We start from the raw sequence: 22,590 nt of genomic DNA, 5'->3' as shown, positions 1-22,590 counted from the left end.
ACCCTAAACCCTAAACCCTAAACCCTAAACCCTAAACCCTAAACCCTAAACCCTAAACCCTAAACCCTAAACCCTAAACCCTAAACCCTAAACCCTAAACCCTAAACCCTAAACCCTAAACCCTAAACCCTAAACCCTAAACCCTAAACCCTAAACCCTAAACCCTAAACCCTAAACCCTAAACCCTAAACCCTAAACCCTAAACCCTAAACCCTAAACCCTAAACCCTAAACCCTAAACCCTAAACCCTAAACCCTAAACCCTAAACCCTAAACCCTAAACCCTAAACCCTAAACCCTAAACCCTAAACCCTAAACCCTAAACCCTAAACCCTAAACCCTAAACCCTAAACCCTAAACCCTAAACCCTAAACCCTAAACCCTAAACCCTAAACCCTAAACCCTAAACCCTAAACCCTAAACCCTAAACCCTAAACCCTAAACCCTAAACCCTAAACCCTAAACCCTAAACCCTAAACCCTAAACCCTAAACCCTAAACCCTAAACCCTAAACCCTAAACCCTAAACCCTAAACCCTAAACCCTAAACCCTAAACCCTAAACCCTAAACCCTAAACCCTAAACCCTAAACCCTAAACCCTAAACCCTAAACCCTAAACCCTAAACCCTAAACCCTAAACCCTAAACCCTAAACCCTAAACCCTAAACCCTAAACCCTAAACCCTAAACCCTAAACCCTAAACCCTAAACCCTAAACCCTAAACCCTAAACCCTAAACCCTAAACCCTAAACCCTAAACCCTAAACCCTAAACCCTAAACCCTAAACCCTAAACCCTAAACCCTAAACCCTAAACCCTAAACCCTAAACCCTAAACCCTAAACCCTAAACCCGAAACCCGAAACCCCAAACCCTAAACCCCAAACCCCAAACCCCAAACCCCAAACCCGAAACCCCAAACCCCAAACCCGAAACCCCAAACCCGAAACCCCAAACCCCAAACCCCAAACCCGAACCCCGAACCCCGAACCCCGAACCCCGAACCCTAAACCCGAACCCCGAAACCCCAAACCCCAAACCCCAAACCCCGAACCCCAAACCCTAAACCCTAAAACCCCGAAACCCGAAACCCCAAACCCTAAAACCCTAAAACCTTAAACCCTAAACCCAAAACCCTAAACTCGAAACCCGAAAACCCGAAACCCGAAACCCGAAAACCCTAAAACCCTAAACCCTAAACCCTCAAACCCTAAACCCTAAACCCTACCCCCTAAACCCTAAACCCTAACCCCTAACCCCTAAACCCTAACCCCTAACCCCTAACCCCTAACCCCTAAACCCTAAACCCGAAACCCTAAACCCGAAACCCGAAACTCGAAACCCCAAACCCTAAACCCTAAACCCTAAACCCCTAAACCCCAAACCCCTAAACCCCAAACCCCTAAACCTAAAACCCTAAAACCCTTAAACCCTTAAACCCTAAACCCTAAACCCTAAACCCTCAAACCCTAACCCTAAACCCCTAAACCCCTGAACCCTCAACCCTAAACTCGAAAACCCGAAAACCCCTAAACCCTAAAAACCCTAGACCTAGAAAACCATAAACCCTGCACCCTTATTAAACCCTTAAACCCCTAAAACCTTAAACCCAAAAACCCTAAAACCGTAAACCCCAAACCACAAACCCTAAACATCTTTGACAATGCCGCTGGATAGAGCACTTGGAGGATTACGATTTCGAATTGCAATACTACCCGGGGAAAGCGAACGTCGTGGCGAATGCATTGAGTAAAAAATTGATACACTTAGCGAGTCTAGCTATCCACGAGTTGAAAATGATGAACGATTTAGGCTTTTGTGCTTCACATTTCGAGGAAGTTCGGGAAGGGGTTACGTTATGCAACTTGACCGTGCAATCAACTTTGTCGACTGGAGTGATTGAGGCTCAACAACATGATGAGGAAGCGGAGGAACTTCGTGCTAAATTCTTTAGTTGAAATGCTGAAGAGGGGTGGATGATACACGCCGATCAAGGCTTGCGCTATCAAGGAAAGTTGTTCGTACCCGTTTCGTGTCGGAAAGAAATCTTGCGAGAGTTTCACCATTCACCATTAGCCGTCCATCCGGGGGGAACGAAATTGTATCGTGACTTACGTAGGCAATTTTGGTGGTTCGGAATGAAAAGGGACGTTGTGATTTTCGTATCCAAGTGTCTTACGTGCCAACAAGTGAAAGCCGAACATCAACGACCCGCGGGGGAGTTACAACCATTACCAGTGGCCGAGTGGAAGTGGGAGAACGTGACAATGGACTTCGTTACGGGTTTACCGAGGTCGCCGAGGGGGCATGACGCTATTTGGGTAATTGTGGATCGCTTAACTAAAACCGTTCATTTCTTACCTATTCAGGTTACCAATTCCGTGGATGCGCTCAGCCGTTTGTATATTCGGGAGATTATCCGACTTCATGGGATTCCCGTATCTATTGTGTCCGATCGAGATCCTAGATTTACCGCACGTTTCTGGCAGAGTTTGCAAGCCCTTTTGGGCACCAACCTTTTGTTTAGTACCGTGTTTCATCCTCAAACCGATGGACAATTCGAGAGAACGATTCAGATTTTGGAAGACATGCTTTGGGCTTGTGTCTTGGATTTTCGAGGTAGTTGGGAGGATCATTTGTCACTAGTCAAATTTGCGTATAATAATAGTTATCAATCTAGTATCGAAATGGCACCTTATAAGGCTTTGCATGGGAGACCATGTCGATCGCCTGTGTGCTGGACTGAATTGGGAGAAGCTACGTTAGTGGGGCCAGATATGGTCAAGGAAACCTCAGAGAGCATGAAAGCTATTCGGCAACGCCTTAAGAAAGCACAAGAAAGAACAACCGAACAAGTCAAGGTGATTCGCCAAAGATTGTTGACCACTCAAAGTAGACAAAAAAACTATCCTGATCGTCGTCGTCGCCCATTGCCATTTGAAAAAGGGGACCACGTATTCCTTAAAGTATTGCCTCGTAGGGGCTTATCGCGTTTTGGGAAGAAATCGAAGCTTTCGCCACGTTATATTGGGCCGTTTGATATCATTGAAAAGATTGGGGAGGTCGCGTATCGTTTGGCGTTACCACCGAAGCTATCGGGTGTACATGACGTGTTCCACGTGTCTATGTTAAGAAAATACGAACCAGATCCGTCACACGTGCTGGAATGGTCCGAACTTGAGTTGGAGGCCGACATGTCTTATGGGGAGGAACCAATACGTATCTTAGATTCGCGTGATCAAGTTTTGAGGGGTAAGACGATACCGTTGGTGCACGTCTTATGGAGTAATCAAGGTAGAGAAGAGTCAACTTGGGAAAGAGAGGATGACGTTAGAGAAAAGTATCCGCATCTATTTCCAGAATGAACCAATGTGAGTGTTTAAAATTTACGTGTCATGATAATAGACTTGTTGCATAAGATTAATGGTTGTGATTGTCGTATGCATATGTGATGAGTATATTAGCTAGCCTTGGCATGGAAAATTTCGAGGAAGAAATTTCTTTAAGGAGGGTAGAATGTAGAGACCCGTATTTATTTATTAAAGTTAATAAATTATAACTACATATTTATTGAGAAAGAAATACGGAATAATAGTGTTTATATGATTTGGGGCTAAAATAATAGAATTGGTTGTGGAAGGGGTGTTGGTGTGTTTTGTATATAAATGGGTATATATAGGAGGGTGAGGGTGAGGGAGTAGGAGATCATTTTCCCCTCCCTCTACTCACCGGCTCTCTCTTTCTCTCCTATGTCTCTCTCTCTCTTGCTCACTCTCACAACTTCACTCAAAAACCTACCAAAATAACCTCCAATCTTTCATCTCCGTGCGTATCGTGGCCCGTATCTTGTTGGTTTGAACTCGGAGGAGTTGTATTTCGTTCGAATCAAGGTTTTCGAAAAGCTAGGGCTCGTAATTCCTTGGAAATCGTGCTTCAACTTCGAGGTAGGGATTCTACCTCTCATTATATGTAAAAGACGTGCTTCTATCCTTGAATCCGTGCTTGTAGTTGTTATAGTTGTTGATGGCATTGAAACCCAGAAAATCTACTATTAATCTACTCGAAACGCATCCGTATCGATACGGGCTTTTTGCTGTATCGATACCAGTTCAAAATCGTAGCTTCCCATTCTGTTTGCATTCTGTATCGATACAGCCATTTTGACCGTATCGATACCAATTGCTTATGGACAGTTTTCACTGCTTTGTTCCAAACTTCATCGTTTTGACCCCTGATCATTTCTAACTTGTTCTAAGCATCACCAAATCACTCTATAACATTGTTAATCATATTTGTTGAGTTCGTTATGTGTCCTTGCACCCCTTGCCATTATTCGATAAATTTTGACGTCGATTAATTCATGAACTTTGAATTGAATTGGAATCACACGTAATGAGAATGTGATACGCTCGAACACTTGTTGACACAACGAATACATTCGGGACCTATCGACGGGTAGGTGCCTGGCAGGGGATATCAGGGTCCCATAATTAGCCCGGCAGGAGCTAATGCTCATAATGAACATTCAAGGCCAAGCCTTCTAGGTGGGCGCTTGGCAGGGGGTATCGCGGTCCCATAATTAGCCCGGCAGGAGCTTCGGCTCATGACACATAACGCGAAGTGATATTGAACACATGGGAAGTTGAGATGATTGAAGGTTGAGGTGTTTACCAGATTTCGTATTGAGTATGTTGGATTGTTGAACCTTGGTCATTGCCCATTATTGGGTCTCCATTCCGTTCTTACCTTGTGATCATCTTTGCATCTCTCTTTTGCATATAATGTTAGTGTAGAATTTCCTACTGGGCTAGTGTAGCTCAAGCCTACTATCATTTTCAAGTACTAACACAGGGCAATAGCGTGCATGGTTGAAATGCTTGGAGATGAAATTATTTTGAAAGTTAACGATTGAGGAGTTACTTAGGCATCTTTGTAAATCTCTTTTGAAGATGTATTCGTAACTTTATTTGTAGATCTTTTGACTATGGAATATTGTAACCCTTAACTCTTGAATATTCAGCACTCGTGTTAATTTGGCCCTCGGAGCCAAAGATGTAATATTTTGGGAATGCTACATTATTTTGGTTATCGTACGAATTATGGCGAAATTTTATTTATGGAAATCATTTATATTTATGTAAAAAAAATCGAAGGTGGGACAAACACTCTCTCTCTCTCTCTCTCTCTCTCTCTCTCTCTCTCTCTCTCTCTCTCTCTCTCTTCTCCTCTCTCTCTCTCTCTCTCTCTCTCTCTCTCTCTCTCTGATTTATTTACATTATAGTCCTCTGTGATTTCCTCCCTCCCTCCATCCCCCCCCCACCCAAAAAAAAAAAAAAAAGACCAATCTTCCACATTATCTGTGCTATTTTTAATTTAACAGTTATTTGTAACATCCTCTCATATGAGGTAGGACATACATATACATTGAATTCACCCCATATGAAATGGAGTTAAAAACAACCACTGTATCTAAAAAAATTCGAAAAAGTGATTTTTTTTTAATCTAAAAACAATCGGTGTTTGACCCTTCATTTAAATTGTATTTAAAAAGTGTTGCGCCGTGCTTTCAAGTACAAACATGCACCATAGAAGAGTTCCCGCCGAGGAGGAAGAAGAGTTAAACAAAGAAGTGGCCAGCTACCAACCCCATTCAAGTGATACTGTTTGTTGTTTTACTCTTGCCAACCATGCATTCCTACTTTCTACCATTCAAAATTTATCATTTGAACTATTATATATAATTATAAAGTAGAGACAGATGGGGACAATTGGGGTAGTTAGAATAAAATACTAGTATACTACTATAAAGTAGTTGAATAATATTGGGAGGAACATGGAAAGATAAAAACTAAAAAGCATCCCACCAGTCCTCTCACCCACCTACCCCTCTCAAAATTGGCCAGAACCCATACTATGTTGAATTTATCAATGAAAATCCGTGGAATTTACGTCTCTTCTCATCTTATCTGAAAATCTAATCCGAACAAAAGGCTCCTGACGGCATCATTCCAGTTGGCGATCAAGTTTGTTTGGAATTTGGATGGAGTACCCACCACCACCGCCGCCGCCATCATCAAATTTGATAAAGACTGAGAGTGTGGATGCTACCCTCCATGCAATTGGGTTTGAGCTTGAAGACCTGTCGCCGGAGAAGGTCACCGGCCGTCTCCAAGTCACCCCCAAGTGTTGTCAGGTACTTTTTTTTTATCCTTCCTCATATCTAATTTCTTCTTCTTCTCTCTTTTCTTGATTAAATCTTATATCAGATCGGTGCATTGCATATTTAATGAGTGGAGCTTTCCTTTCCTTTTCATTTCCATATTACTCTGTATAAATGTGGGCAATAGTAACTATTTGTTAGTCTTAAAATTGGTGATTAGGTGCCGACCCATCCACCGCTGAATCTTTGTCTTGTTGTGATTGATAAAAAGCAAGAATAGATAGATAGATAGTTGTAGTAATATGTATGTGTTTCTATGATTTTGGTGGGGTGCAGCCATTCAAGGTGTTACACGGAGGGGTGTCAGCTCTAATAGCAGAGGCACTGGCGAGCATAGGAGCCCATCTGGCATCGGGGCTGCAAAGGGTGGCCGGGATTCACCTCAGCATCAACCATCTCAGAACTGCCCAGCTTGGCGACCTTGTCATCGCCCAAGCCAACCCTATTAGCGTTGGCAGAACCATCCAGGTCCCATTCACTACCTTCTGATATTTTCCTATCTATGAATCTTGCGGACTGTCACAACTATATTGTGGACTATATTGTGGACTGTCACAACTATACCAAAGCTCGGCTAGAAAGGGAATCTTTTGGACCATCACAAATATATGCCCAGGTTTCGTACACAATCAATCGACTATTTGCACACATCATCATACATCCCTTTACTATCAAGTCCACCAAACAAACAAGCCCTAAGCTTTACAGTGAACTTTTCTATTTGATTTTAGCCCATTCTTTCTCAATTTTATTCAATGACTAAAACATGCTAGTGGTGGTCCCTAACTATATTTGGGCATGGGAATTTTTGGCAGGTGTGGGAGGTACGACTCTATAAGGCTGATCCTTCAAACTTGGAGAGCAAACATTTGATATCATCATCAAGGGTCACTCTTCTATGCAACATGCCTGTGCCAGAGCATGCCAAAGAGGCTGGTGAAAATCTCAAGAAGTACGCTAAATTATGATAATGGATCTGTGTTTTTTTAGCACTTTCTGGAACAACAGTATATCAAGATGCATGTACCCTCATTTAGCACTCAAAGGTTGTCTCAAGGATCAGTCGCTGTTGTAGGCTTCTTGATTTTGTGATCAATCCTTACAGTAGTACTACAAACTGCTCCCAAAAGTTAATTACACTATATAATTCTGGTAGTAAAAGTTTCTTATCTTCTAAATTCTGGTACTTGAGTCTGTCCGTTGCCCATCTAATTTAGAAAATACAAGAGTTGGACCATTTGGATAGGCTAAAGTTCGGTGCCACATTTGTTTGAAGTGCCATCTCCATGATTTTCATATTGTGATATGGGTTGCTTGTTCTTCTAAATTCACCACTGGGGCTTGCAGTCTAAAGGTTCCTTATTATCATTAGTATTGTTGTTTCCAAGGATATTTTCCATGAGGGTCCTCACAACAAAAATAAAAAGGTATTAGGTTGCTTCCTTCTTTCTCAGTGTCTTAGGGAGGGTTACCAAACAATGCACACATAGTGTAGCCCATCACCAGTGGACCCAAAAAACTATCAACTATAACTCCGCATAAAGAGATGTGATTTTATTTATAGATCAATTACCTTACATAAAGCCTATTCATTGAAACTCTCACAGAAAACCAAATATATAAACAAAGTATGTAAAATCCGATAACGTTCCGTAGTGTACTTTGGAATATCGTTTGCATTCACAACACAAGATAAGACGGGAAGAACTGGCAGTAGTACTAAGTACTTTTTGCAAATCCAACTTTGAGGTTACCAAAGTCGAATATAGTGTGGTATGCTCCCAGGAATAAATCGCCAAGAATCCTGCAAAAGGATTATATAGATTTCAACACACGGTCATTCGTGAAATGGTTATCAAGTGAGGAGAAATCACGAGTAACATCATATGTATTTACATGTTTGTTTCCAGATGTATTAACGGTTTATCATGGTAATGGCAAAAAGTTAGAGGGGCACATTTACCAGAGTGGGCCAATTGTAGGAGGCACGTCCAAAGCAACGAACCCACTAAGACAGATGGTAGAACTGCCTTCTACAACTTTGATGGTGTACTGAGGGAAAATGTAAACCATCAACAGATGCAATAAACAACATTCACTGAAATATGCAACTAATGAGAAACCAAATAACTTAGCTAAGCTAGCTAACACCAGAAACAAAATTACCCCAGTCGAGGCTTAAAAGTGTATCTTGCATTCCGTGGTAGGCTTGTCTTATTATGAAAACCAGCAAAAGGGCTCAAGAAGATAACTTTATGACACAAAATCTTAGTTCTCGTGTCTTATGTTTCTGAAACTTTTTATCTGTCTGATACCCAATCTTTACAGAACCTTACCCAAAATCTTTCATTACAGAACACAACGGCATATTCTACTTGGTTCTCTGAAGTTATTATACAGGGGAAATAATAGTTCAATTTAAGGAAAGAAATACACACCTGTTCTGGAGAGAGGGGGAAGGATTTATTTCCAATGAGAAAGGAAACATATGGCATGTTAGCAATGTTATCGCAGTTAATAAATGACTTCCGCCTAGGATTTGGAAGCCTCTCACACATCTTCAAAATAAGAACAGTGGAAATATGGTTAGACAGAGCACCAGCGTATATCTATTGATGCTGATGCAATTCTGGAGCAAGAACAAATGTTCAACATTCCAAAAACCGCAAAAAAGAAAAAATCACCTCATTAACATATCTGAGCACTCTTTCCTTCGCTCTTTGTTTTTTAAATTCCACTTGGAGCCAGAAAACAGTCATCTCACAGAAATTACAGAGAGCACTTCCATCATCAGGTAAACCCTGTGAGTTTGTAATGTCTACCATAGTTTCAATAGCAGCACTGCAATGGATTCAGATTTTTGGTTCGTGTGAATTAGGACTGAGAATAGATCTGTTTTCTTCTGGATAACAAAGAATATTTACAGAACAAGATATAACAGACCACCTCGATTGGTTATAGAGACATAGTCCGATATCTACACAAACTTTTCTGGGTTGCAACTGGCATCAAGAGAAATAACATGTGAGAAGCTCTCTTTCACCCACTCAAGGAAAACTAAACAATAGCAAGCAAGTTAAAAGGAAAACAGAAGGAAAGAAAGCAACCCCTGATATTAAAAGTTCCCATATCAGATCTCCATACTTGGAAACAACTTTTTTACACTCCCAGCTTACAACTCCTTCTGCTCCAATGACATGATTGATTTGAGCTATCATAGTCTGAAAAAGAGCAGGTAAAGATGGATAAGAAAGGGGGTAAAATGAAAAAGTTCCATTTTAAGGTGGGAAAACACGGATAACACATACAGTTGGACCTCCAATAAAGGATGACCCGGAATCTACAATGGCAGCACAACCATCCCCACAAAAACCTGAAAATAAATTGCGGCTGCCTAACATCAAAGTGGTGATAAAAAATTGCATGTGATCTTTTAACTTGTGTCAAAACTTGGAACCATGGAGATTGCTGTGACACGGTAAAACGTCAAGATGAGAAGTAACAATATAAAATCGACAAATAGGTCCCTTTCAAATATTTCACATCTTCAAATTCCATCCATTACTTTTCTTTTTTGGCAAGTGCAAAGTCGAAGATTATAGACATCAAAAGATCTTAATGCCTTCCGGTCTTTGGTTCATATAAAGAGCAGAAATTTTTTAGAAAATGGGAAGACTAGAAGAGAGAACACATCCTTGCAGGTCTATGAAAACTAACGCGTTCAAACCAATCTCATTAGAGCTATTCAAAAAGTACATACAATTCTCCAACTTATTATAACAATCACCATAAAAAGAAAGCTAATTTGAAGTTAGTTAAAAGGATAACATTCCCACTAAAAGTACACCTAATAGAAGCGGGATGAGCATGCTCCGTCCCTTTTGGTCCTTTATTTCCTCTCCCTTGCTTCTATGTAAGCAAAGTGATTAAATCTTCCCTACCTCTACTTTTCTCCGCTCCTCTCCTCTTTGTTTCTCCTCAGGTCCTCAACTTTATTCATACAAGGAACAAAATGGTTTTTGCGTTACTGTGAGCACACCAGGAAGAGAATGCCTGAAGTTGTTTATTAGCAAAGCAGGAAGAGTGTGACAAATATCTCGACTGTTGCGTAAAGACACTTCAAATTCTATCTTTCAGGAAACCAAAAAAAATTAACATGTCTAGAGTCGAATGAGTGGAATTCAAGAGTAAAACATGGGGAGATTAGGCCATAATGGCTTCACCTGTTGAATTGCTTGCAATAAGAATATCTCCTACCTCAATCTGGAAACATAATGGTTATGTATTAGTTGTCAAACTCTTTCGCCTTTGCAGTAACATGGGAACAACCTAGATAACTCTGAATAGCATATAAGATCAACTTTGAGGTTCATTACCTGCCAATAGCCACTTTGAGCAATAGGGACAAAAGTATGATCACCACTAAAATGCCTCCAATCAACACCACCAAAAACAATCTCACCTCCTACCTCTGACTTTGGATTTCTATTCAGCCATATAGAGAAGACTTGCTGGGTCACAAGACCTTGTTGGACCATATTATACCTGTACCAGCCACAGTAGTTTCAGTGGCTACATAACAAAGAAGGATAGAAAAAGCTTACATAAAAAAGGGTAACAATTGCCACACGGCCCACACTCCCTTTTTTGATAAATGCACTCATTTTCTTGAATTTTAGTGAAACAAATATACATCAAGGTTTCACTAAAAGACAAGAAATGGAGTACATTCATCAAAAAGGGAAGTGTGAAAATCATTTCCCAGAAAAAACATTTTCTTTTCTTTGCACATCACGTAGCAAATTAATCATGAAACTATGCCAAAACTATCAAATTAACTGTTGCACATCACGTAGCAAATTAATCATGAAACTATGCCAAAACTATCAAATTAACCGTTGGTCAGTAGAACTTAAAGCGTACCACACTGGCTTGACTTTCCCAACAGCCATGTCCTGAAACCCAAGTCCAAGTATCCCATCAAATTGTGCAAGCAAGAACCTTAATCCCTCCCATGTAGCTTCGGAAAATACCTGAATGATTATAGATATCATGTATCATTGCTGCCACGAAATGATTAATTACAGCATAAATTGTATTAAACAATCACATACTTGATCTTTGATGACAACATCACCAACTCTCACATTATCTTGGCTGAAGAAGCCATATATCGATCCGGAGCCATAACGGATTTTGCAAGGTACTCCTATATCAGAACCAAACATGAAACCCGTTTATGGTTCCATCAACAGAACTTCCAAAAGCTATATTATGTTAAGTTAGAAACACATCATCATTCATCCGGAACCATAAAGACCGAGTAATGTACCAATTTTGGTGAATGTACTAGACATCCTTGCCCTATACTTGGAATGTCCGTAGCAAGCAATCTGCATGGAGTTAATACCTTACAATTCAATTCCATATACCCAAAAGTATTAGAATGCGTAGCACTAGTGGTATAACTTACAGAAAAGTGGCATTTTGAAGATGGCACCCAAAGATTGGAACTCCCTGTATCAAAAGCAACAGTGAATTGCTGTGGAGGTGAACCGATGCCAATCTCTCCATAAAATTGGGTACCCAAATAATCCCTCAAATACACAACATCGTCTTTTAGACAGTCAATGTTAGGGTTGGTATCCCCCTTAACAATGGAGTAGATAACCTCTCCTCTGGTAATTCTTGCAGCATTTATACTGTTATGGTCCAAATTCCACCTCTTTAGACCAATTCTCACCAACCCATCAGTGCAATTGCCAAAAGCGAAAATGCAAGCCAAATCCAATAAGCAGATCACGACTACTAGAAGCTTCATCCCCATATTGACAAGTGCTCTGGTTCCATACCCAAAAAATTGAAATCAAAATGTACGGATTTATTAACAGAAGGCATCATAATTCTACCAAACTGAATACAGTGAAGCCCACATAAAAGCAATCTTACCTTAAGCTAAATGACATTAGGCCAGAAGGACAAGCTGAGCCCAAGAGTATTCCATCAAAAGAAAGTGAGTGAGAGAGAGAACCCCCACTTCATAGTAGGTATTTATACTGCATTCTTTATTGACTCGATTGAACGGATGCGAGGAGTTGTGCTCTCCATCTCTCCACCATTACAGCAGGTACACAAGAACGTATTGACATTTTGTAGCTTTTGTTTGACAACGGTGGTGGTGTGGCATATTGTTGAGGGACCAATTCACCCATTCTCAGTCCAGTTCAGGAAACTACCACGTAGTTTCCAGGAGGATGTAAACCACACACAAACCAACAGAAATGTTTGCCGATAATACTCCACTGCATGTGCCCATGACAACATGAGTATAGTCGAGTCCTGGGTAACTGTAACAATAATTGATAGACCATAAAGAGGATGAGGAGGAGTCTTCCTATCCGTCCTATTTTCCCTGGTAAGCATCAAGTATGGTGGGCTACGAGGCGGAAAGCAAGGTGCGTCAAAAGCACAAGCATGTAAACCAAACCAAATCAAACCAAACCGAGCCTTATGTCCCAAGGATGTCCCAAGTAAAAATCTTGTGAATCAAAATGCATGAGATAATATTCGTTTTTGTCTGTGTTGGGCTCGTGAAGGCTAGTGAAATTAGAAACGGACTTCACAAGTGGCAAACAAGCTTTTCAAATGATGAGCTTCTACACCCACCCATGGGTTGTTAACATGATAAGGGCGAACTTGCACAGGGTTCGATATTCCCCATGGAGGCAAACTATGATTTAAGTGGGGGCCATGACGGTGGGTTGTTGTGCTAGTCTCCCCCAAGGTTTGGATTGCGCAGTCGGGTCCAATAGTAGCTCGATTGCAGGGTTGTTCTTCGGTTACCAAAAATAATAATTTGATGAGCTTCTGCTTCATGCCTTCACCCCACGTTCAACTGTCCACATTCCCAACTTTTACCCCAAGTTCAATCTTCCCACATTTGGTATCCTTCGTCCCAAGACGGAGAGAGATTACCGGTTTCCATCCAGGAAAAAGGAGAAGATTACTGATCTCCCATTTGGTTTCCTTGAAATTTCTATAACATCATGTAGTTCTTGAAACTCAATTTCCACATGCCCGTGTGTGCCCAAGTTTTTAGTTATTTTTAACGGACTTTTATGCAGGTTTAGTTAGATTTGACTTTGAAAACCTGGTTTTTTTTTTTTTATAATATTTTTTCCTTTTACATGTTGTAAAAAAATGGAATTTAAATTGGCCAAGGGACTTCTAGCCCGACGGCATCAATGGGTGCACTTAATTTAACTATTCTAACAATAGTAACTTTCACCAATTAAAAAACGATAAGAATATGTAATTCAAATAAACTAAAAAACTATAAATGAGCCAATGAGTACATAATTGCTTATTGAGACCAATCTCACTTGTTTTATTTTTTCGCATTTGTTAGTTTTGCTTTAAATTTTTGTGAATTATTGTTCATTTCGACAAGAAGAATCGAAAAGGTAAAAAATTGTGACCCAAACTTATATTTTTTGAATAAAACCAAAAAATTTGGCTTTTGACTATTTTTGTTTTTATTTAAAAAAAATTTAACCATAAATTTTTACTTTTTTTATTACTCTTGTTGAAATGAATCAAAAATTCATAAAAACTTAATGCGAAATTAATAAATGTATAAAATAAAAAAAATTAAATTAACAAATGTATAAAATAAAAAAAATAAAATAAGTCAAACGATTTATTTAGCTAAAACACCTTTCGCTCGTTAATGGATAGCAAACAAGCTTATATCGCATGCACAATTTTTTTTTTTTTTAATCAAAGTCACTGCCATCTTTCATTGCGGAGGAAAACTTTTTTATGGTTATTTCCGTAAAGCAGAAGTTACGGAGTCCAATCGGGACCGTTCAAAGTGTTTTTGAATGATTTGGATTAAAAATTAATTATGACCGGTAATAATTAATTGTGACTGATTATAATTGAAAACGAATCTTAATTATTGATTGCACGAATCGACGGTTGAGATTGTGCCGCTCCGTGAAATGTATATCTCTTCATTGTAACAGAAGATCCAAAGGATCAAAACTACAAGAATAGGGTTTAGGGTTATGATTATTTTGTCTTGTGTTATTATAGAAAAGAAGCGCAAACAAGATTTCCTTTAGAAAAATACTACCTCTGTCTCAATTTATTTGTCATTTTTAGGAGTTTGTGTCACTTTTTAATAAATTATACTTGTAACTTATAATGTTTTAGGTAATTTCGAAAACATTGAATTATAGAATAAATTGAGATTTATCAAACAAGATCCATATTGGATATAAAATTTATTACCACTTTAAATATATAACTAGTTTTTTAATTCAGTTAGAATAGAACTGAGACAAGTAAATTAGGACGGAGTGAGTATCTTGTTCAGTTATCATTTTAGTTTAGTTTTTCAATTATTATCTTATTTATTTCTCCAATCACTATCATATTTCTTTAATTATTATTTTCTCATCTCTCTCTCTATTTCTCTCTAATCATTATCTATCTCTTCAATTATTTTTCTATTTTTTCTCACTTCATCCACTATTAAAACTAAACTAAACTATCAACTAACCAAACCAAAGCCGGTAAATTAACCGAGCAATTCAATTTTGAAAAGTAAAAAGTGAGGAAAGGGCAGGCCCCTGATACAAAATCCCAATACCTAGTACGTATCCCAGTTCTGGAATAATCTTACCCAGTGGCACAATTCATCCGAAGAGGCGTGGGAAATGCAATGGAATTGGATGATTGGGAGTTGAGCACCGACGAGCTCGATTCCCTCGAGCGGGACGCTCTCAAACAGATTGCTCAGCGCAATTCTTCTTCTTCTGCTGCTGCTGCTGCTACCAGTACTTCCTCGTCAATTCCTTCTCACAGTCGACAACAACTACAGCAGCAGCAACAACACCACTCTGCTCATTTTAACCCGCAGTGCCAATACTCTCACTCCGTTCTCATTGCCGAGTCTCGTCCTAAAAACAAGGTCAATTCTTTCAAAGTTTCACCATATTCGCTTTTGCCTCTCCAACATATTCCGCCGTTATTTCGTTTTGTGCGGTCATAGGTTTATGTGTACGTGTGTGTGTTTATATATATATATAGAAGTGTGTGTGTGTGTGTGTGTGTGTGTGTTTGTATATGTACAACGATTCTACGCTCGGAGAGGTGTCTTCAGTTTACATTTGGATGATGTTTTTTTATTTTTTTTAATTTGGGTTGCTGGCTCGTTTATTTACCCCTAGTGTGTAAAGCAGGTAGATGCTTCACCTTCTGCATCTAGAATATTAACTGCATCAACAGAACCAAAAGCAACCAGTGAGTTACTTCTGATTGTTTACACTGCCTTCCATTGTTTGTTCTTCTCATAGAGTTCTTCCTCTTCTTACTTAACGCTGTCATTTTTTTCTTCTCAACCAGTGCTCTCTGTTAAGTTTTTTCTACATGCTACTGGAAATATCGCTGCAAAGTTTCTATATGACCAGGTAATTGTTGATTTGCCCGTGAAATGATTTATGTGGATTCTTTTATCGTTCCGTCAACACTTTACTTAATCTTCCACCAGGTACTTGTAGGAGCCTTCCGCAAGATCTCCAAAGCTAGCTGGAATGCAAAAGAGAGGTCTGCTCTGTCTGTGTGTGCGCTCATGGAAGAGATCAACGTGTTGTTTGCTTTCTTATCGATTTTGCTTTGTTCTCAGAGTGCAGCCTTAAGTTGTTGATTTTCTCTCAATTTGCAGGTTGTGGATGCTCCCCATTTCATCTTTGTCATCAGCAGAAAAAGTATTAACTGAACTATCTGGTTTTAAAGTTGAGGTAATTGATTTCTTTTTTCCCCACAAGTTGTCCAAGCTATATAGTTATTTGGAAATGTGATTAGGCTGTGTTTGGACTTGCCGTTGCTTAATGACTCGACAAACCATGTTTTTTTTGTGGTTATTTAGAATTTGCACGACTGTTTCATCCTTCACCTTCCAATTCCTGATCTTCCAGGTAGAGAGTTTAGATCCCTTGGCGCGGCATGCTATCATTGCTGCCTCTGCTGTTCCAGATCTTCGGGGTAAATCACAGCTTTCAAATGCGCATGGATGTGACTAGCTTATATTATAGGTTATGTGATTGTTGTGCTGACCAACCAGCTTGCGGTTGTCTATTTGGATACATTATATGATTGGGATGCACAGACTCTGAGAACAATAACTAACCTTTGGAACCATGTAGAAAAAGTTATGCACATGGAAGGATACTAGGAAGGAATTACCACAGTTTAGTGCTCTCTATCCACGATTCCACATATTAAGGTCTTCATTTCATTTGCTAATCACACATATCTGTATGGTCACCTATGTTGTTGACGACGGATCATGGCTGCTCTGTGTTGAGGCCTCAATGATTCAAACTGTGAAAGGGCACCATCAGACTGTGGATCAACCGATATATGCCTTCTTTGGTGGGAATCTTATTTGTTGGAAGAGTAAGAAGCCAAGAGTTGTTGCAAGGTCATTATTAGGCCTATGCACGTACTTCCTCTGAGCTTATGTGGTGAAACATCTTCTTCAAGATATAGCATTTTGAGAAGTCCATGACCTTTTATTGTCATGCTGCGATTCACCTTGCTTCAAGTTCAATGTTCCTTGAATGCATTGAGAATATTGTAGAGGATTGTCTTGTGGTTTGAGATAGGTGGAGAGTGGTGTGGCGGTTACTCCTTGTTGTGTTGATTGGAACACAACTTGCTCGATTCTCTTTCCCTATACCTCCATGTAAACGTCATAAGTTTTTTTATCTTAAAAAGAAAAGAAAAAAGAACATAAGTTTTTTATGTAACATTTGGTATTGTTGTGTTGGTTAGGTTAATTCCTTAAGAACACACCAACCAAAAACCATGGATCAAGAGGATAGCCTTGAGAATCCACAACTAAAAACCTCTTGTTTAGAATAGGCACAAAACAATTACACAAGCCCAAAAACACTAATACATCCAACAAAGAAAACGAAACTAGCGACACCACAAAACTAGCAAGATTTGTAAATATAGCCATTACGTTCCCATGCACCAACTATCCTTCAATTCTCAATAGAATTGGGGGTCTTTCTCCAAGAAGTCAAACGCGACCTCCCTTCCTGAACAATTTTGCAGTACAATGCCTCCTTGCTCTGATTAATGGTTACACAAGTTCCTTGCTCCCCAGATATGGATATAGCAGCAGACATTATGGTATAAAAAAAACTCTATTCTGCAATGATTTCCCTTTTATTTGGTAACATTTGGTATTGTTTGAGATGTATTGAAGCATCCAACTCGTAAACAATTGGCAATGAGTGAAGAGCCCAAGCTCATATTAGCTTTAGAGATGTTAATTACTCGATGTTGAACAAGCTTTAATACTTCCCCGCTTGTGCAGCCCTCGGTTTCATGTGGAGAGATAAAGAAATGATTCAGCACATAGGGATCACAATGAAACAAAGTGCAATTTTGTCCCAAAAAGGGAGGGAATCAATCATAGTCTTGCCCGGAGTAAATTTAGTGTAAAACAAATTGACAGTGAGGGAAAGGCTACCTAACCTCATTTACTAGGTTTTGAGGTGATAATTACCTATAGGGACAAGCTTCCACGTATACTCTCTAGCTCGAGGGGCAATGCCATGGTTTACTTGAGCAATTTTGCTTTTATGGGTATTATAGTCTTTATATGCAATCTCGTTCATTGTACATATTAACTACATGTATTGTGGTTGATTAACACCACCCTATCTTATTTGGGTTCATCACCTATATGTTTATACCATTTATACTTTCAAAAATATTTCCAGATCGATATGACATGATTCCGGGAAATGTTGAATCAAAACTTTTGCCATTTCAGCGCGATGGTGTTAGGTGAGAATTGACTTTTCACATAGTATAAGGTCTTTCTATATTAGATGATTGTTTGGTGAAATCTATATTTTTTCTCTAGAAGGACGCCATTTATTTTATTCTTGCAGGTTTGCAGCTATTAAGATACTGATACCCTTTTTCTTTTCAGGTTTGTGTTGCAGCATGGAGGGCGTGTCCTCCTTGCAGATGAAATGGGGTTGGGAAAGACTCTTCAGGCAATGGACCCTACTTACTCTTATGCCATTTCTGAAATAATTGCTCATTCTTCTTTTGAGGGCACTATTGTTTGTGTTATAATTCCTTGTGTTAGCTTTGTAGAAACTTTATATCCAAGCCAAAAGCTTAAGCATTAGGTGGAGAGATCCCATCATCATATTAATTGATCACCAATTCTATAGCCGAACAATGTGGGATTGTATTCCTTAACATCCTATTCACGTGCAGTCGCATTTAAGGTCTGTTAGGTATAACCTTTCTTGGGGGGTGAAGTGTAATTTTTTTGAAAATGTGGGGTGGAATGGACCCACTCTATACTAAGTAGAAACTTGATATCCAACCCGAAAACCTAAGCTATTAGTTGGAGGGGTCCCAACATCATACCAAGAGATCTCACATTCATACCCGAGCAATGTAGGATTCTTTCCGTAACAAGCTTCATTTGAGATGATGGTGATAAAAGTTGTAGGCATTTTCCAATGGCAAGTGGCTTACTTTCGTACTTGCATTTTTTATCAGCATTATTTACTTCAGTATTTCAACTAGATCCCAAGTTAAGGTCTTTTGAACTTGAGGGGCCATACAACAAAAATGGTTAAGCAATCTTAGACTTGGTTGACCAAGACTAGCCTAGATGCCTTCGAAGATCTAAACCTTGAACCTAGGTGATTTTACCTTAGGCATTTTTTATTCTTGATACTTGAACATCCTTAGCCTTGCCTTGATGTCCTTTAATGTTTGATGCTACTCTGAGGGCTTCAGGTCCATGGAGCATGTATGAGCTTCCCCGTCCCGAATTCCTGAATGGATGTGGATTGATTTACACCTTACATATAATGCAAGTCATTGACTCATTATCAATCGTACAGTTGTAGTCCTAACATGGGGTGCTGTTGAGAGAGAGATGGAGATGCTTGAATTGTTCCACCATGCGCCTACTATAGTCATGTTTGCATACCTAGTGCCCTAGTTTGTTTTAGTTACACCAATAAATAAAGTGTTTTAAATTGTTCCACCATCCGCTTTGTTACAGGAGATGATGTGATATTGCACTAATGCATCATCAATCATGAGATCTAGATTGCATCTATTGGGGTTTATGAGTTGAAGATTTGATTGTCATCTTCTAGTAGCTAGGATCACATCTTTGGCTCTAATTTTTGTTGAATAGCTGTATATACATTGTTCGGCCCATTTCCTAACAACTTATGTTTATGGGACAATTGGTAACTTAACATTGTAATTGGTATCATAGCTCAAGTTGCGAGAGGTCTTCGGTTCGAGTCTCTCTGTTTGCATGTATTTCCCATTGGCATTATGTTTCTCCCTTTTGCATTTTGTCGCAGAAGAGGGTGTTGAATAGGTTGATATACATTGTTGGGCCCATTTCCCAACGGTTTAAACTTTTGGGACAATTGATAACTTGACAACTTTATGCTTTGGACTTCAGATTTTATTAGCTTTGGATTTGTTTTTGTCTTCACTCATTCAAGGTTTCGATAAACTTTTTACTTATTAGAGAAGATGGTATTTATTTTGTCCTTAGCATTTGGATGTGTTATGATGATACGTATCGTTTTTATGACCAAAAAAGATTGAGAAAGAAGAACTTCGAGTAAGTGTTATTAAGAAATGGATCACAAGAGCTACAAAACCTACGAGAGTTAATATGTTACTTTCTATGATTATTATAGCAGCCTGACGCATTCTCTTGGGGGCACATAAATTACATTCAAATAACGTTATTATAGATACCCTCTTTGGAAATATTGCTCTTTAGACTTTTGGGTAGTTTGATAGAAAACAGAGAAACAGAGACGGAAAATACTAATGTTATTTCTGAATGAATTACAATGAGGTGAGTACACCTTTAAATAGAGTAAAGCTATGCCTAAGAAATGAAGATTACAAGATTTGATTACGATATGTGTGGGCATGCGTGCCCTTTTCTTCTTTTTGGGAAAAGGATTCCGTTCCCTTCCCAAGGAGAGAAAAATGCCGGTTCGCGGGAGCGCTTTTTAGCTGGACGTCAAGCGCTCGCAAAATACAGAGTCGCCACTCGGGTTTGAAGGTCTGACACCCAAGGAACCGTATTTCGAAGCGCTTGCCGCGCTGTTTGATTTGAAAAAGTTAAGGAACCAGTCGGTCATAACCATATCTAGGTTCGGGAGCCAGGTTACGAGAGGGGAAGGGTTTTATGGCACCCCTCTCGCCCAATCCGGAGATCGGTCTCTACTTAGGCATTTGCGAAAATGTTTGTTTGCGATTCTGTTTGATTAATCAATTTTTTAGCCAATTAGGGCGGGGGAACAGTTAATCGGGGATTAAAACTGTAACATGTTTGCAGGATGTGATAGATAGCATGCATGAATGAGCAGTTAGTATAGGATGAGAACAGACTGCTGTGGGAGTTTAAACAAACTGGGAAGCCCTTGTTTTGGAGTGACGTGCGCAGGAATAAACCAGCATGCACTGAACGAGTCACTACATGCTGTTTACTTCTGCGCGCACAACTCCAAGACACGCGCGCGCCGGTGAGCTCAAACCCACAGCTCTTATTCTCAAACTCTCTGAGCTCTGAAAGGACCAGTGCACACCCAGGACAAACCACGCAGTTTATAGCAGCATAATATACAGTTTAAAGGCTGTAAAGCCCTACAAATTAATAAAACACCCCATAAACAGTGTGGGGACAAAATAATGGCCTAAGGCCGAGCTACCCGTGCAAGGCCATTCACTGGTCAGAGGCAGACAGTCGCGCGATGGAGTCACTCTGGCGCGCGATGGAGCCAGTCTGGTGCGCGATGGTGCGCCCCTGCGCGGGATGGTCGCGCCCACAACTAGATCAGTGCTTGGTTTACACATTTCTGGGTTCTGGGAAAGGTCCAGAATGATCCCAGGGGTACTCCAAAATAGCAGAAACTCATATTGAACTACAAACTAGCAGTTTATACTAAAGAAAGCAGTAAACTGATTTTTATCATACTTAACAGTGATCTATATGAAATAAAAGCATAAAACAGTAGGAAACCAATCCCCACGCGGTCCAACGCGTGCAACAACAGAGTGTCGCGCGCGAGAGTGGGACCGTCGCGCGCTGGTCCTACCACGACGGTTTTTGAAACCTTGCCAGCTTTAGGACCAGGACTGGTATTGATTACCAGCCTTGGCCCTGCCAGCCCCCCTCAGGGATCATAACAGAAAGTAGAACAAAGGTAAGCTATACCTTTGGTTTTTGAGTTTGAAAGGTGTTTGAACTTTGATGTTTGAAGGCTTGATTGAGGAGTTTGAGTGGTAGAAGCAAAGAACAAGCTTTGTTCTTGAGTGATTGTAACTTAAGGCTAGAATATATGTAACCCTTTGAAATTCTTGAACCTTTGGAAAAATACTAACCTTTTTGAATGTCTTTTTTTTTTTGGAACCCCTTCAATGGAAGAAAGAGTGGGGTATTTATAGGGAGGAATGGTGGATCTGGTTGGTGCCAGGAGAGGAGTTTAGCCAGTCCACGAGGTTCCGTCGCGCGACAGACTGAGTCTGTCGCGCGATGGTGCGCCCTGGCGCTCTGTCGCGCGATGGAATGAGTCTGACGTGCGATGGTGCGCCCCGGCGCGGGATGGTTGCGCCCTGGCGCGCATCAGTAGGGTTTTTGGTTTTTAAAGTGGCTTAGGCTAGGTTAGGTTCAAGGGTTTTGCAAACACTCAAAGCTCAAACACACTATCATTCCCTGGGTGTTCTTGATCCATTTCATCATCGGGGAATCAAAAACCGTGAGTAAACTAATCTGGAAGCCCAGATTGGGGTGTCTACAATATGATTACGCTATGATATGATTACGATATGATTACCCTATGATTATGCTATGATTTGATTACGATACATGTCCCAAAATAGCATATTACAAGAAGATACAGAATATATATTCACATAGTTATGATAGGAATTGTCGAAATACTTGATTGATAGATTATTCTTCTCACAATGAGGTACAATATATAGACTGGATACAAGGCAAAATAAGGAAAGAGAAGAAAATAAAATGAAATCCTTAATTGATTCTACCTAATTGAGTATCTTCCTAATTACATTCAATACATTAAATATAGTTAACACTCCCCCTCAAGATGGAGCATAAACATCGTATACTCCCAGCTTGCGACAAATAGTATCAATGGAAGTCTTGGGAAGTGCCTTGGTGAAAATATCAGCCAGTTGAGAGCCTGAAGGAACAAAAGGAGTGCTAATATCTTTAGATTCCACCTTTGACCAAATGAAATGACAATCAACTT

At 39.8% G+C, this 22,590-nt stretch overlaps 3 protein-coding genes across 11 annotated transcripts in view; 2 read left to right on the top strand and 1 right to left on the bottom strand.

The window, feature by feature from the left end:
* Positions 1–5,761: 5,761 nt before the first annotated feature.
* On the top strand, positions 5,762–7,395 carry LOC131322415 (1,4-dihydroxy-2-naphthoyl-CoA thioesterase 1). The gene is made up of 3 exons (XM_058353735.1): positions 5,762–6,190; positions 6,494–6,685; positions 7,033–7,395. Exons 1-3 carry the CDS (start codon positions 6,038–6,040, stop codon positions 7,183–7,185), a joined length of 498 nt encoding a protein of 165 aa, XP_058209718.1. The 5' UTR covers positions 5,762–6,037; the 3' UTR covers positions 7,186–7,395.
* Positions 7,396–7,737: 342 nt separating this feature from the next.
* On the bottom strand, positions 7,738–12,306 carry LOC131322414 (aspartic proteinase-like). The gene is made up of 14 exons (XM_058353734.1): positions 12,167–12,306; positions 11,691–12,057; positions 11,550–11,610; positions 11,332–11,426; positions 11,141–11,250; positions 10,594–10,762; positions 10,441–10,480; positions 9,526–9,590; positions 9,325–9,438; positions 9,164–9,219; positions 8,902–9,058; positions 8,656–8,775; positions 8,181–8,269; positions 7,738–8,021 (listed from the first exon to the last, which is right to left on the bottom strand). The coding sequence occupies exons 1-14, from the start codon at positions 12,181–12,183 to the stop codon at positions 7,937–7,939; spliced, it is 1,545 nt and encodes a 514-aa protein (XP_058209717.1). The 5' UTR covers positions 12,184–12,306; the 3' UTR covers positions 7,738–7,936.
* A 2,520-nt stretch (positions 12,307–14,826) lies between these two features.
* Positions 14,827–22,590, top strand: part of LOC131324346 (uncharacterized) — a 38,416-nt gene continuing 30,652 nt past the window's right edge. For 7 of the 9 annotated variants that reach the window (XM_058356288.1, XM_058356286.1, XM_058356287.1 and 4 more), the window contains exons 1-8: positions 14,827–15,194; positions 15,466–15,526; positions 15,629–15,693; positions 15,784–15,869; positions 15,948–16,023; positions 16,201–16,267; positions 18,022–18,088; positions 18,237–18,303. In XM_058356288.1, the coding sequence (XP_058212271.1) occupies positions 14,946–15,194; positions 15,466–15,526; positions 15,629–15,693; positions 15,784–15,869; positions 15,948–16,023; positions 16,201–16,267; positions 18,022–18,088; positions 18,237–18,303 (738 nt within the window). In that variant the 5' untranslated portion in view covers positions 14,827–14,945. Of the gene's footprint in view, positions 15,195–15,465; positions 15,527–15,628; positions 15,694–15,773; positions 15,870–15,947; positions 16,024–16,200; positions 16,268–18,021; positions 18,089–18,236; positions 18,304–22,590 lie in introns of those variants that run through there. The other 2 variants (XM_058356284.1, XM_058356290.1) reach the window with 2 other exon arrangements.

Source organism: Rhododendron vialii, chromosome 4a, assembly GCF_030253575.1.
Source record: "Rhododendron vialii isolate Sample 1 chromosome 4a, ASM3025357v1".
In the NCBI taxonomy this organism is placed as follows: Eukaryota; Viridiplantae; Streptophyta; class Magnoliopsida; order Ericales; family Ericaceae; genus Rhododendron; species Rhododendron vialii.
This window is presented reverse-complemented; position numbering and strand designations above follow the sequence as displayed.